Raw genomic sequence first — 15862 nt, 5'->3', positions numbered from 1 at the left:
GAATCCCTTTCTTTTCCACATAGCTTTCCAAGCACAGGCTTGACAAACCAGAACAGACAGCTCCAAAAATACATGTCCTCCTTTGCAGAGACAGTCATGGGTCAGGGATTCAAATAGAGGCAGGATCATGCTCCAAGAGCAGTCGAGTGGACAGAGCATATTCTGGGTTTCAAAACAAAACAAAGCAAAACAAACTCCCCATTTCCCACCCACCCCCCTCCCCAAGCACTGTTAGACAGGTTTCTTCTTTTCCTTTGGCCCTAGCAAGAGATTCAGGAATAAAGTCTTTGACGTTGATGCCTCAGCCCTTCCCTGCAGCCCTGTGGGGGGAACTGGATGGCAGCACTTGCACATCTATATCCTCATCCCCTCAGGTCTTAAATTTTAATCCTCACTTTTTGAAAACTTAGTTTATTTTCTCCTTTGGTGAACATTACTATCTCCTCTTACCCTGTTCAAACCTGACTTAGGTAATTAATAAGAGGTTACTGTACGTAAGTGCACGTAACCTAATACAGGAAAGAAAAGTGAGACAACCTGACTCTACACCCTCATGACTGCAGATTGCCTCCTTCTTGGTCCTTGTTGGCTTTGCACCCCAGTCACTTGGCTACTAACTCTTATTTCTACCTGGGCAAGGCTCACCTCCCTTCAAGACCAGGAAAGCACTTCACCAAAACCTCCCTGCCACAGACCAGGGAAGCAAAAGCTCAGGAAAGTCCCCAGATGCAAGCAGAAACCACAGAGTCACTGCAGAGCACCCATAAATCACACAACACAAACATGAGCAAAGGTCCCTGACATCTGAGAAACCAGTCTCCACTGCTTTCCTAAGGGTTAGCACAAATAAAAATGCCCTGTTTGCTTCAGCTTAGTCCCTATTGCCCTTTGTCCTCTACTGGCCCTTGGCAAGGTGCAATACATGCACAGGATCGAGGGAAAATCAAGAGCTTTGCTCAGGATGGAGCTGTGGTTCCAGTCCTTGGTAGCTAACCCCTGTACTGGGGGTATCATGGGCATAGCTTCTTTCCACCCAGAAAAGTAAGATATAGGCTGGACAGAAGGCATAGCTGCAACTCCAGCTCATTGGGAGCTACAGCATGTCACTGTCCTTTGCCTGAGGGCTACCATGGTCACCTGGCACAAGGAAAGGTTTGAGAGCCGAGCTGCAACCAAGATGAAACACCACTGCAATTCTCCTCTCTCCAAAATCCTATGTTGAGTGTTGGAGTCATAAAAATTGAACAGACCAGAAGAAATACATATTACTTCATGCTGGGCAAATAGAGAAGTGCAAGAATTGCTGTAAAAGTCTTCCAGAGACTGGATGCCTCCTCCAGGGCCAGGATGTAAAGGGCTTTCTGGCTGGCCACAGCCCTGGGGCCATATGAGGCAGACCCTACCCAACCACACAGCAGTCCAGCCAGACCAGGAATCACCTTCATTCAGATGAGGACCTAAAGGAAGAGGCTCAAGAACAACACAATTCTCTTAGGGAAAAAGAAACCTGCCAGAAGAGCATGGGAAGGGGTTGGTGTGATGCACACAGGGATGGATACAACCTCTGTCTGGGAGGGTGGATGAGTGGGGGAGGAGTGTGGCAAGCAAATAACTCTAACAACTTGTTTGACTTGTGTGCCATTTGCTTTGTCTTTTTTTCAAATCTTGTCCAGTGCAAGGTTTTCAGCTATCATTTCCTCCTCCTTTTTTTTCCCGTTTGCCATTGTCAAAGGGAAAAGGGAAGGAAGGTTCAAGGTGAGGGAATGGGAAAATGGAAAGAAACAGAGAATGAAGAAAGGAGAAGGAAGATACAAGAACTTTTTGCTTGATTTCTTTTTTAACAAATTACATTCCTGGCTCTCCTTTCTGGAGAAAGGGGTGAAAATATTCCTTTAATGAAAAAAATACCTGAAAACCCCGAAGTGGTAACTAGGTGCTTGACAGATGTTTGTCCTTTCTTCTACATGGAGTGTTTTTCCTCCAGCCAGGGGGAGCAGCACAGTATGGTCACCTCACAACTTCCCTTACTCTTCAACTTCAAATGCATCAGGTCTCGTATCAACAATTACAGGGGGAAAAAAATCTCTCTCTTCTCTCTATATCACCCCTTTGATAGTGTATTTACATGCTATGCACGAAGGCAGCAATTTCCCATCAGATATAACTGGAGATCCCCAGAAGTGCTCACTTCCAGGGGCTAACGGAGACCCATCAGATCTGTCATATGCAATGCCCGAGATGTTTTTATCAGTTTAGCAAACTGTTATTTGTTCTCTCACCACACCTGCGTGCTGGGGGTGTCATAGCAAAAGACAGTCCCCCGATGGCATTTTCCCATGTTCCCCGAGCTGGGTGTACCTGGGTCACTGACGTTTCACTTAAACTTCCTGAGGTTCTGTCAATTCCATCAAAAGCGTCTGGGTGAATTTCCTGATCCTGGAAAGTTTGTAATTGCTTTCAACGAGGACAGCACTACCTCCTCTGGCTTTATTAAAATATGCTGCTTCCTGGCAGAGCTGGGACACTGCTATCAGTTATATACATATATATATGTATAACCATATATCAGTATATGGTTATACATAAGCAACTGAGGCACGAGTTCATGCAGTATTTATCTTCAATAACACAGATCCGTATCTGAGCTCAAAATTGAAAAGTGTTTTATTTCCACCTAAGATTTTTGCAGTGTTATCAGAGTACTTCAGGAAAAGGAGTGAACATATCTCCACGACTTCTCTGGCCCTGTAACACTACCTTTGGTTTCTCCGGCTGCAGACAGAAACCCACTGCGGGTAGCAGCTGCCCCTGGGAGAGAGAGGGGAAAAATCCACTAAAATACTTACCATAAGGCCTGACTGCAAGCCTCTGGATGTTAAGCTCTTGCCATGACTATTGCTGCAATGTGACACTGAGCTCTTTAAAAAACAAAAATAAAATAAACGGTATCTTATGTTGTGCTGCAGTTCTTTGCGGGGAACAAGAAATGAGGTTCGCGGGCTATCTCTACCTTTTACAGTAAATCATCTCCAACCAAACGATCATGTTCCAGAGAGGTACAAATTTTGATACTTGACTCTCAGTGTTCATTTCACCAACAGTTTTTAGGTTTTTAGTTTTAAAAGGAAAGGAAATTAAATGGTGAAAAGATTGCCCTATGCTAATTCACCAGTTAAACTCTGAGGAAACTGCAAAAGATAAGGTTCCCATAGCAATTGGAATAGGTACCGCATTGCACAGATGAAACCCGATTTTCCCACTTACTTTCAGTGTTGGTGGTTTATCTCCACATAGCACAGGGAAAAGCAATTACTCGGAACAAGGAATAAGGGAAAGGAGCCTGTGGCATCTCTGATTCTTTATAAAGGCCATTCTCTGGCGTGGTTTGATGCACCACTATGGCAACACAGCCATGCACTCAGCCACAGGAAAGCTCCTGCGGGGATCCTGCTGTTGTCTTTCCCTGTGGTTTTAACTGTGAAATTCTGATAGGCATTCAAGCAGGTTTTGGCAGGAGTTTTACAGCCCCAGCCCTCCACAGGACAGAGCTGTGTGACATAGCACCAAACACCGCATCCAGGCGCAATCCCTCCTCACCATCGCCTCACATTCATGACTACCCTGGCAATGAGAGACCTTTATTTCGACACAATCTGCTTCCAATGAACCCATCCTACCTATTAATTATCGCTTTATCTTGCCTGAGCTTATGATTATTACACCCGATTATGTCTTCCTTATCCCCTGAGCAGTCATTGTCAGCAAAGCCGAGGGAGTGCAATCCTCCCATCCTCGCCCCAAAGCTACTCTGCAGTGCAGAATCAGGCCCAGCGACTCCTTCATTAATTCCTCTACAAAATGCCCCAGTAGTGCAGTTAAATTTGTGGGCGTGCAGTCCCCAGGGTCTCATTTCTCCCTGCTCTGCTGCAGCTCTTTTTTTTTTTTTTAAACCAACTGGTCTGGGATATTTCCTGCACTCCATGGATTTTTGAAAGAATTGTCAAATATTCAGCTGTTTAACTCTCGGATGCATTTTCACTGGGCCGTGTATTTTGACCGAGAGCAAGTCCCTGAGATAGTTATTCCTCACCACCTTTCCAGCCTGAGACTGCCCTGAGATCCATCATCAGCTCTGATTTCATCGAACACCCTGTCACTCTCTTCCCTTTCAGTGGCAACTGAAGCTGTAACTATTAACACTGCAGCCTCCTTTTATCATTGCCTGTGATATGTTCCTGGCTCACTGTGCTTCGTGCGTAGGTGACCTAGCAATGCACTTTCCTTTGTCATCCTCCAGCTTCTCATGTACTTCTGAACCAACTTACTTATTCCCTGTGCTAACGCCCCATTGTTTTGTGCTTTTGCATCCCTAACTTTGCTCCTGCACACCTTTATTCTCTGCTCTCTCTCGCCACTGTGGTTTCCTTTCCTCCTCCCAACATCACTGCTTTTTTGGGGGTTTGATTTTGGGGTTGTTTTTTTTTTTTTGGTTAATACATTGTTTTTCTCTTCCCCACCAATTTCAGTACTGGAGGACATTTCTGACAAAAGCATGTTGCTCTCTCCTCGGCTGCTGACAGGGAGAGTTGTCCTCAGGGTGTCAAAGGAGAAGCTGTCCCTGGCGGGTGCAATCAGCTGGCTGGGAGGAGAGGGTGTCCCAGATGCTTCTGTCTCAGATGTGAAGGAGGGAAGGGAAGAGCCCAGGAGAGAAAAGAAACCACCTCAGGAAGGAGAGAGCACATCAGTCCGGGGTATGGAGGAGACATCCCCAGTGCCTTAGAAGTGGGTTTCTCTCTCTATGATGCTGGGCACCTCCTGGACCGGAGGTGACCATCCCTTGTGCTTCAGTTCGGATCCCATTTGCTTCTTCGGCTGCGGCAGATCCTCCGCTGGCGAAATCAGCTGTGTTAGCCGCTGTGGAGAGGGAGTTTCTGTTAATTAAGCTGATAAACAAACTGACACCCAATAGTGATCCACAACCATTGCTGGGGGCAAAGGCATCTAGAGAGCCGATGCTCCCGGCTCCTCTCCCGACAAATGGCTGGGAAAGGGAGAGGAAGGGGAGCAGGCTCACTTTAAATGCTCTCAGTGACAATTATTCCACCTCTGGGCTCAAACTCGAGTCGTGGACTGACAACACTGCGAACAGACATTTCTGAGAGGAAGGATGCTTGGGATAAGCCTCACAGACATTGTGTGTGGCCGTGGAAAAAACACCATAAAGCCATTTTTGTTTTTTTTTTTTCAGGTAGCTGTGACTTTGGTGGGAGCGGTGGAGCCTTCCAAATGGCTATCAGAAAGTACTGGGCATCTCCTGCTATGGTCCAAAACAGGATGGCAGGTGACACCTACCTCAGTGGCACTTCCCTGGTAAAGCAGTCCCTCCACAGATTGGTTCCTGCCCCCAAGCCACCACCACACTCCCATTCCAGCCAGTCAGACTGCGATGATGCAGGCAGGGGTTGTGGGGCAGCTGTCTGCCCTTAGCTCTCCCCATCCTCTGAAACGCAGGGGTGCTCTACACACGCGTATGCTAGTGTTGTGTCAGCTTTGAGGAGTTTATTCTTACAAAATGCAAAGAACTTGGAGCTCTTTAGGGAAAAGATGCTGGCCTGCAGAGACGGCTGCTGTGAATTTCTGGTCTTTCTCACCCTATTTTTGAAGCCCCCCTGGTACCACACATCGTCCTGAGTGCCTAGGCTCCTTCCAAAGCCAAGTAATACGCGAGTACCCTGCAGCGACCTGCCAAGCTCCATGGGCCAGTGTGTTGCTTCCCTGCTGAATGCAGACTTTCACAGTTACTAACTTTTTCCATCACAAGCTGTTCAGGGCAGTGCACGCTCCTCCCTTGTGGAGCACATCACAAGCAGAGCGAGCAATTAATCCGTGACTTGTCAGATTAATTTCAATGCTTCCACTCCTTGTGAAGCACCTGCCAGAAATCCAGATTTTGCTCATTTATTCAAAAGTATTTGCTCTATGATTTCTGAAATCGGCCTTGCCCTGCAGGTGCTCTGTGAGCAGCTTGTTGCAAGTTTGCAGTATTTGGAGCCCGAGTTGTAATTAGACACATTAGGAAACAACATTTGTGTTTCTTGGTCAGTCACGTGTAACGAGAGGAATTCGTTTGTTGCAGTGACTGATCGCAATTACCAATTACAAGCTTGCTTTTAGAGAATGGTTTACAATATTCAGTCAAAAGGTACTGCTCCTGGAAGCATCATTAATTCACTACATTTCTGGGGTGTGGCTGGAAAAAGGAAACAGGAATATTTTGAGAAAACCTGTTTTCGAAACAGGAACGACTATTCCAGGAGGTATGGCGAGGTTGGCTTTGATTCTTCCCCAGATCAGCCTAGGCTTAGCGGCTAATTCTTTCCCACCTGCCTAAACCACATTCTTGTAAGTTTCTTTGTGCTAATATAACTGAGGAGTACCTAGAAATTACAACTAATATCATCTAAACCAGGGAAAATAGAAAAACCCTCAATCTGAAATTAGCCAAATCAATTCCTCAGATGTGCTGTAAAATAAGAATTAATACTACTCACAGCAACATTTGAGTCCAAAGTCTAAAAGAACTTGCAACAGATGAGAAATACTGGCTGTTTAGCAAGCAGGACTTTTGGGCAATTGCTTCACTGACAGCTCCAAGTCCTCATTTAGACTATGAAACCTCTGAGCTATGAAGAGTCAGATATCGTCAACCACCCAGTCAAACTCTTCAAATCAGCCATGGAAAGGACAAATGCATTACTGCTAAATGGCCCAGAGTGCAGGAGAGGGCTGTAAGAGGAAGGACTTGAGGTCTGAACTTGGAGCAAATCGCAGCACAGCACCTTGGCACAAGATTCACCTGGCATTCCTCATACAGGGAGGTGTACAGCTCCCTCCCAAACTCATCATCTCTCTATGGCCACCAACAGCAACCAGGAGGCCTAAGGGCCAAAGGCTGCTAAAAAGCAACTACTTCATATCATTACACTTCTCCATCTCCCTGCCTGCACAGAGTATCCCCCTCTCTCACCGTGTCACTAAAGACTTACATTGCTGCTGTTCCTGTTCGGTGCTGCACTGTATCTTCTCCTGAGCCTGAGATGGGCACTAGCCAGCTCTGCCACAACTCCTGTCACTCCCTATTAAGTCACATCTCCCAGCCAGCAAATAAAAACCCCTGTGGGCACAGATTTGCTTTTTCTGAGGCAATGGAGCCAACAAGGACATCCTGCATCCAGCCCGTCCCTGGGTTAGTTGGCAGTGCAGCTTCCTCCACCCCACGACTCCACAATGTGACTGTCACATCTACACCACAGTCGCAGGGATGCTCCCATCCCCTGCTCACCTGCTCCCCACCTGAACCAGCTGCAGATGAGCCTGCAGTCAGTGAGGATGGGGAAGGACAAGAAAAGCCCTCAATCTGAAATTACAGAATAATAGAATGTCAGGGGTTGGAAGTGACCTCTAAAAATCATCTAGTCCAGCCCCCCTGCCAGAGCAGGATCACCTACAGTAGGTCACACAGGAACGTGTCCAGGAGGGTTTTGAATGTCTCCAGAGAAGGAGACTCCACAACCTCCCTGGGCAGCCTGTGCCAGTGCTCTGGCACCCTCACAGGGAAAAAGTTTTTTCTAATGTTTTGGTGGAACCTCCTATGCTCCAGCTTGATCCCATTGCCCCTTGTCCTGTCATTGGATGTTGCTGAGAAGAGCCTGGCTCTGTCCTCCTGACACTCCCCCTTGGCATATTTATAAACATTTATGAGGTCACCCCTCAGCCTCCTCTTCTCCAAGCTAAAGAGACCCAGCTCCTTCAGCCTTTCCTCATAAGGTAGATGTTCCACTCCCTTCACCATTTCCGTGGCTCTGCACTGGGCTCTCTCAAGCAGTTCCCTGTCTCTCTTGAGCTGAGGGGCCCAGAACTGGACACAAGATTCCAGATGTGGCCTCACCAGGGCAGAGTAGAGGGGCAGGAGGACGTCTCTTGATCTACTGGCCACCCCAATTCTAATACACCCCAGGATGCCATTGGCCTTCCTGGCCACGAGGGCACATTGCTGGCTCATGGTCATCGTGCTGTCCACTAGAACCTCCAGGTCCTTTTCTCCTACACTGCTCTCCAGCAGTTCAGTCCCCGTTGGTAAAATCCGTTCCTTGAATGTGCTGCAAAATAAGCATTAGCACTACTCACAGCAACATTTCAGTCCAAAGACAAATTGTACAGAAATTTATATGCACTGTACATCACTCAGGTCTTTCTTCATGGGTCAGTTGGGGTGTCTTCTATGACAACATCTTCCTAGACATGTTTCTTCCTAGGACAACACGTCTACAGTGAAAGAGGACAGGCTTGGGCATGGCTCAGGGGAGACATTTACAGCTCTGTGAGCATGTCCTCTCTAATAGTCACATATCATTTCTTCAGAGAAAATAACACGGTCCTGATTGAGGACTAAAAGGACAGTAGGGGCAAGGGACAAGAAATAAAGGCAAAACAAATCCCAGTTTTGCACCTGGTTTGCACTGGTACTAGTCAGGAACAAAAGGGCAGGCAAAGGTGGTGGCATGCCATGTTTACTTACACCTGAACCATAAACCAAACTAATTAGCCTGTGGCCTCAGGTCACCCGCACTGAGGGATCCTCTGCCATCCACTGGAGCCAGCATTAGGGATGCTCTGCACATGTCTACATATTGCACTGAGCATGGCGGTGCTGCATCTCAAGGAAGACTCTGGACATTCGATGATCACCCTGGAAGCTGTGCTGAGACTCTCCAAACCCTCCAAATTGCCAGCAAGAGCTACAGGGCATTCTGGGGGAGGGTCACCCTTGCCTTCTCAGAGGATACATGTGCCACGTACATCTTCCCTGCGGCCTTTCCCATAAGCCATATGGAGGATGCAGCAACAAATTGGCCAGTGACCGCAATCCCAGTACCTGCTTCAGGGGTCCTTTGGTTTTCAGGAGGATGAAGATGGCGTAGAGAGGAATGCAGACCATGGAGGAGAGTGCCATCAGCCAGCCCACCACATAGCCCCAGGCTGGATACACGTAGGAATTGTTGTATTTCAAGGGTGTGTACTTGATCAGGGAGAACAGGAAGACGGCCTGAGGAGCACAAAGCACAGACATAGCCAGAGCGAAAGGAACAGAAAAGCTGGGCAGCCTGGCCACCCTGCAAGCACTGGCTGGGTGCAACAGCGTGCTGTCCTGCGTGATCTAGCATGGAGCTTGCTAGCTGCAGCGAGGCATGGTGCATGCTGACTGCACGGGGAGCTACCTCAGAGCTAGGGCCAGGCTCCTCTGCAGTGCAAAGCCTTCAGGCTTCCTAAGAGTTCAGCCTAAGCAAAGTTGGCAGAAGCTTTGAGGGTCCAGCAACACTGAGACAGCAATTTATTCATATCAAAGTCAGGATTGTTGTTGTTATCCTTGGCAGAAGCCCTCCAGAAGTACCACACAGGCACAGATTTACCCGTGTTGGGACTGTCTAGCCACAGAGCACTCAGATGATTTGGGCTGGATCAGGCTTGCTTTGAAAATTTCTCTGATACTCAGCTCCTGCTAGAGCCTGAGGACAAAGGAGTAGAAACATTTTGCAGGCTGTAGTTATAGATCCCATCTGTGTTCCCACTAAGGTCAAAGAAAACAACTCTCAACATCAGATGCAGGAGCAGAATTTGGCTCAGAAATCATGTAAAAGTCAGTAGAGCAAGACTGGACATAGACTCAAAACAGACAATAACTTGCCCGACTTAGGGTGCATTTTCTTTAAAAACAGTTGTCACTGAAGTTTCAAAAGATTTAATAGCATAGAAAGCAAATGGCTGGGGAAAGATATTTCTGAACCATGGCGGGTCACAGGACCACAAGCTGAAGCAAGTATTTCAGAACAGTGTAATACTCACTAGTCTTCAATTAAAAAATAATTTGGCCAGACCTCTCCAGACTTTAAGGATACATTTCCCTTTGCCTTCACAGTAAACAAGTGGCTTTTCAGGAACAATTAATTTGCCAGACGAAAGATAAGGCTTTACAAAGGAAATAAATGGCCACCTCAGCTATGGAAAACCTTCTGCTTCTCCATAACAGTTTGGAAAAAATCACAGCAGCACCTTAAAGACAAATCCACCTTTTCTACTGAGAATCCAGGCACCCAGAATAACATGCCATGTTGTCGAAATTGCACTTACCAAGCACAGTCCTGGGGTGAACACCAACCAGCATATCTTGATCAAGGGCCACGGCCGGAAGCCAATCATGTCCTCAATGTTGTCATAGAAGCGGTTGGCACCTTGGCCACCAGCCAGCACAGAGACAAAGCCAGAGGTCAGATTGTTGTTGTTTGTTTCAACCACTATTCACATCAGACCCCAGCTTTCTTTATCCTCAGTGTTTACTCCTGGCAAAAACACGGCTATCCTAATAATATAGCAGCAGAAAACAGGCTTTTCTGGCATCAAAAAGGCCCATCTGTGGCTAAATACAGATAGAGGCTTTAACTTCAGCCATCAGTTATCAGAAAATTTGACATGCCCTGTGCCTCAGACAGCAGCCAGCTGTAAGTGAGAGGATGCAGCCCATGTGCCACTGAGAGGTGGCAAGGACGGGCAAAAGGTAAGGAGAGCAAGGGCAACACAAACCGTGGGAAATCAAACCTTTCATCCCCAAGTGCTGCTGTGCTGTCCATTGGGAACTGTCCTGTGGGTGTCTGATGTTTTTTTTTCTCTCATTAGTTTCACTTACTAGACTATGTTGTTCACACTATGCAAGACCCACCTGAACCTCATGGTGCACCAGAGTGGGCTGTACCTCTGAGGAGCATCTCAAAGTCCTGCCACTGGCCAGACCCTATCCGTTAACTCTTCCCAACAAAAAGCACAAAGAGGAAATGTATGCAAAGATATAGAGACGAGCATAATCCATATTGACTTCAGCAGATCTTGTAGTAAACTCTAAGACTGCTTGAAAGCACAAGTCTAATGTTGGCCAAAAAAAGAGATGTAAAATGAAGAAGAATCAAAAAGTCATTCATAAGATGCCCTAACTTCTTCCTAACTGGAGCTAACCAGAGGTACTATATCAGACTGCTTCAGGTAAAATAGAGCAACACTATTAGACAAAAAATGGAGCTAGGCTGTCCATAATAAGGGTTACCAGTAAAGCACTTCTGGGATGAAATAATACCGTATTTGTCTTAGTGAAGTTTAATCACAGTGTTTAGCTAATAAAGAAGGGCTCTGACTTTAGGGTTGTTCATCCAAGCACGAACTCAAGGTCATGCCACAGTTCCCACCTGCAAGTGTGATTAGATGGTGCTTCTTTGCATCTTAACACCAGAAGGCTGGGCTGAGCAAGATATGTGCCTAGAGTACTGGCCGCACTTGTGAGCGTTTGGGGTTTGGTGAGTTTTATTTTGGTTTGAGGGTTTTATGTCTTAGAAGTAAATTGCCGTATTATGTTTCCTTTAAATATATGAATCCTACAAAAACACGTTATGTGTGCTTTCCTTTTTTATATTTCTTGGCATTATTTTCTATACCCCATGACTAATGTTTGCAGGAAAGCTCTTTTAAATTCAGGTTTTTGAAGTATTTAGGCTGGGGAGGGCAGATTCTTTGAACACCTCATGGTTCTCATCCTGAGTTGGCAAGTTAACAAGTAGCCTCAAGCAAAGACAACAAGCTGTGGCATATCAAGGGACAGGCAGCCTTGTGTGGGAGCCCAGCCTACACCAGAGAACAGAACCCTAAAACTTCCAAGCTGTAAATATCATGAGGCTTCAGATAGCATTTCTGAAAATATACTGTGGATGAAAGGGAAAGCGTATAAATAATTTATTTTGCCAAAAAGCCAAAATCTTCCAGAGGGTAAAAAAAAGAAGGAGATATAAATGATGTGCCTTGCAGTTTAGAATATGAGCATAGCACAGTCTCTTATACCGTGCAGTGTTTCCACAGAAACACCCTGTGATGTCAGACATACAATAGATAGATAGACAGATAGATAGGTAGATAGATAGATAGATAAATAGATTTAAAATAGGAGGCAAAAGTTTCACTGCAAATTTGGATCTACAATCTACTGGAAGTGACATGGTAATTAAAGAAATACAATGATTTCAAACAAAAAGGACACAATGGACATCCATCCTCCACCAAGAAAACAACCCAAAACTTATGTTGTTAGTTACAGCGTGCCTCCACCTGTCCTTTTCCCTATTCTCTGTAGTACAACCACCAGGTCCTGCATTTCCATGGCCGTTCTGTCAATCAACAGGTGATGTGGTGAAACACAGAAGGGACTGACATGAACATCCTCAGAGAGTATATGAACAAGAGGTCTTACACGTCCTATGTTTCACAGGCAGAAGAAAAAGCAATCAAGCTTAAGAAGTCATCACTTCAACCACTCAACATTGGCTTTTTGAGCAAGTTAGAAGCTGGAGGGTGTGTGTGCAGTCCCCTTTCCTTCCTAGCACATTAGAAGGGTTAGATAAAACTCCTGCAGAGAAAACCAGAAAGATTTTCTGAAAGAGATTTTTGTTGGATCAAACAAAGATGTTTGTGGTTATCCCCAATATCACAAGACAAGGAGGAATGGTCTGCAGGCACAGGCATGTTGGTACCACTTCTCTTTTCCTGACCAATCCCATAGACCTTCAAAGCTGCTGCATGTTTTTCTGACAAATCGTTTAGTTTTTCTACATCAATTCAAGGGAATAAATTTCACATGAACCCAACTAGAAAACTGCTTACATCCTTGTGTCTTGTCGTTATGGAGCCCTTCTCATTTTACATGGCTTGTAAGAACTGCAAGTGATACCCAAACTGAAAGGGACTAAAATTTTACTTTCTTTTTACAATATCAAGGAACAGTGAGTTTCACAAATCTGCTAGTTTGGAACCTATCAAAATCTTTTCTCCTAAGCTGCATTTATTTGCATTCATTTAAACCAAAATTTCATCAACAGCATCTCAAGAGGTGACGACACTTGCTCTATGCCATGGTGCTAACCTTGTATCTGCTCCCTCTGTCTCAAACGTGCAGCATCAACATCTGCCCCAAACCTGTGCAAAATTAAAGCAGCAGGTGCGTCGTGGCACTGCAACAACCGAGCACCCTTTGGGTACCAGGTGCACAGAGCAGATCCCTCACGGTCTGTAAATGGGCATGTAAGATTGCATCTGAGAGGATAAAGCACATACAGCCAGAGGAAGCCTGACAGGCAGGATCCAGGCAGAAGGAGGCTGCTGCTTCTGGTGGCCACGCTGCATGTGAGCAAGAGAGCGAGAGAAAGATTTAAACTAGCACAACACAGCTTCACCCTAGGGCTACCCACAGGTATCTGCTGGCATCAATTTGCTTTAGGTTTGTAAACAGTCCTAATTGTTTCAGCCCTGGCTCTCCTGCAGTGATGGAAGCACTTGCCTTCTCCTGGAACAGCTAACCCTAATGTGCATTCTGTGGCTGCCTGGAAAATATCCTCCCTTGCAGCATGTTTCTGTGGCATCATGTTGTGAATCCTAGTACTCAAAACCCAAGCCTTCTTATATGAGGGCTGCCTGTCCCAAAGTGGAAGGGAGAGAGGAGAAAGAAGTAGAGGGGAGTAAAAAACCCAAACAAAAAAAACTCCAGCACCTCCCTCCAGGGAACGTGATCAGCAGGTCTGATGCCGTGCGATCCTTTCACAGGCAGAGCTCAGTATGGGAGGAAATCCTCAGCTCTCTGCCCTCCTGGCAGCAGAGACAAGCTGCCAAGTGGTGGGTGGCTGGCGTGTGTGCTGGGAGAGGGGAAACTCAGAACGCATATTTGTGTTAGCAAAAATGCTGTAATTCTTCACAGTGTAAGCAAGAGGCTTAGCTCTGCCAATTCTGAGGCTGAGGCGAAAAAAAAATTAATTGGCACCAGGCACTTCTTTTTTTCCACTAAGACGCCCCACTTCTGACTATATTTTAGACTAGAATCAGCCCAATGGATGCAATACAGGACATCAAGATGGTAAAACCCCTCTGTGTGGAGTGGTGCACATGAAGCCACGGTGGTGAGGGAAAGGGCTATTTCTCAGCTCCCTGCTACTCCGTCCTCTTTCTAGGTTGCTGGGGCAGCATCACTTCTGCTGCTGCTCATTGTCTGCTGTTGCTCCTCTCCACAGGTTGTCAGAAACACATGGCCTGTGGGACTGTAAAAATGGCGGGGGGGTTCTGTACACTAAAGCATAATTCAACTTAATGTAACTAAGAACAGTGATGATGAACCCCTGTCATAGATGGATGGGAATCCCCATTCCCTTGTAAATGCCACAGAGACCGGGCAGAAGGCCACTTCAAGTTAAAATGTGGCCAGGGTCTGGTATTGCGAGCTCCCAGGTGAGCTTCCCTTGCAGGACATCTCTCTAGAATAAATTTTTCTTACATATCTGGTTCTCTTGCATTTCCTGGATGTCAAGCCCAAGTAGCTGGACCTGCTACCATTTCGGTAAGAGAGAAGTCCATCCAGACTAGCAATTGGCTCCCAATGTACATAAAACATTTGGAGAAACTGATAACCCCTTCATCAGCAACTGCACTACAGCCTACACAACCTCTATAAAACTATAAGCATCAAAGACAGCACACAAGTACTAATTGTTCCCCGTCTATTCTGAAATAAGACAAAGGTGGCAACAAGTGAAATTAGCAGGTGGCAGATTTGAAACAGAGAAAGAAGAGTGTCTCCTCACACGACACTTGGTCAAGCCATGGAGATCCTTGCTGCAGCATTATGTGGATGATAAATGCTTACCTAAATCAACTGGATAAATTAACAGAAGAGAGCCTCCATCCCTTGCTAGATCCAGAAGGTAATATAGTAATGAAAGATGAGGATAAGGCTGAGGTGCTTAATGGCTTCTTTGCGTCAGTCTTTAGCAAAAGTAACACCTGTAGTGAGGGAAGCCAGCCCCCCAAGCCAAAAGACTGGGACCAGGAGAAAAATGTCCCCCCCACAATTCATGAGGAGATAGTCAGGGACCTACTACTACATGTCGACATCCATAAATCTAAGAGGCCAGATGGGATTCATCCTAGAATCCTGAGAGAGCTGGCAGGGGTGCTCACCAGGCGGCTCTCTTTCATTTATCAGCAGTCGTGGCTGACTGGAGAGGTCCCCGCTGATGGGAAGTCAGCAAATATAACACCCATCTATAAGAATGGAAGGAAGGATGACCTGGGAAATTACAGGCCTGTCAGTTTGACTTCAGTCCCAGGGAAGCTGGTGGAGCAGATCATCCTGAATTCCATTACGCAGCACACACAGGACAACCAGGTGATCAGATCCAGTCAGCATGGGTCTATGAAGGGCAGGTCCTGTTTAACAAAGCTGATGTCCTTCTATGACTTGGTGACCCGCTTGCTGGATGAAGGTAAGGCTGTGGATGTCATTTATCTTGACTTTAGTAAGGCATTCGACACAGTTGCCCACAGCATTTGCCCAGATAAATTGACTGCTCTTGGCATGGACAGACAGCTTTGCTGGGTGAAAAACTGGTTGGATGGCCGAGTCCAGAGAGTCATGGTCAATGGAGTTAAATCCAGTTGGTGACTGGTCATGAGTGGTGTCCCCCAGGGCTCAGTGCTGGGGCTACTCCTGTTTAACATCTTCATCAATGATCTGGACGAGAGGATGGAGTGCACCCTCAGTAAGTTTGCAGGTGACACCAAGGTGGGTGGAAGTGTTGATCTGCTTGAGGGTAGGGAGGCTCTACAGAGGGATCTGGATAGGCTGGATCGCTGGGCCAAGGCCAACTCAATGAAATTCAATAAGGCCAAATGACAGGTCTGCACTTTTGCCACAACAGCCCCCAGCAGCGCTACAGGCTTGGGGAGG

General features: G+C 46.4%; 1 protein-coding gene across 1 annotated transcript in view; it reads right to left on the bottom strand.

Moving 5' to 3' along the window:
• Window positions 1-4776: 4776 nt before the first annotated feature.
• Window positions 4777-15862, bottom strand: part of SLC6A12 (solute carrier family 6 (neurotransmitter transporter), member 12) — a 46206-nt gene continuing 35120 nt past the window's right edge. The window contains exons 14-16 of the mRNA XM_009878497.1: window positions 10189-10289; window positions 8936-9106; window positions 4777-4914 (exon numbers count right to left, since the gene is read on the bottom strand). Of these exons, the coding sequence (XP_009876799.1) occupies window positions 4777-4914; window positions 8936-9106; window positions 10189-10289 (410 nt within the window). The remainder of the gene's footprint in view (window positions 4915-8935; window positions 9107-10188; window positions 10290-15862) is intronic.

This window comes from Apaloderma vittatum, unplaced genomic scaffold, assembly GCF_000703405.1.
Source record: "Apaloderma vittatum isolate BGI_N311 unplaced genomic scaffold, ASM70340v1 scaffold10941, whole genome shotgun sequence".
NCBI lineage: Eukaryota > Metazoa > Chordata > Aves > Trogoniformes > Trogonidae > Apaloderma > Apaloderma vittatum.
The sequence above is the reverse complement of the archived record's forward strand: the minus strand, read 5'-3'. Positions and strand labels throughout refer to the sequence as shown.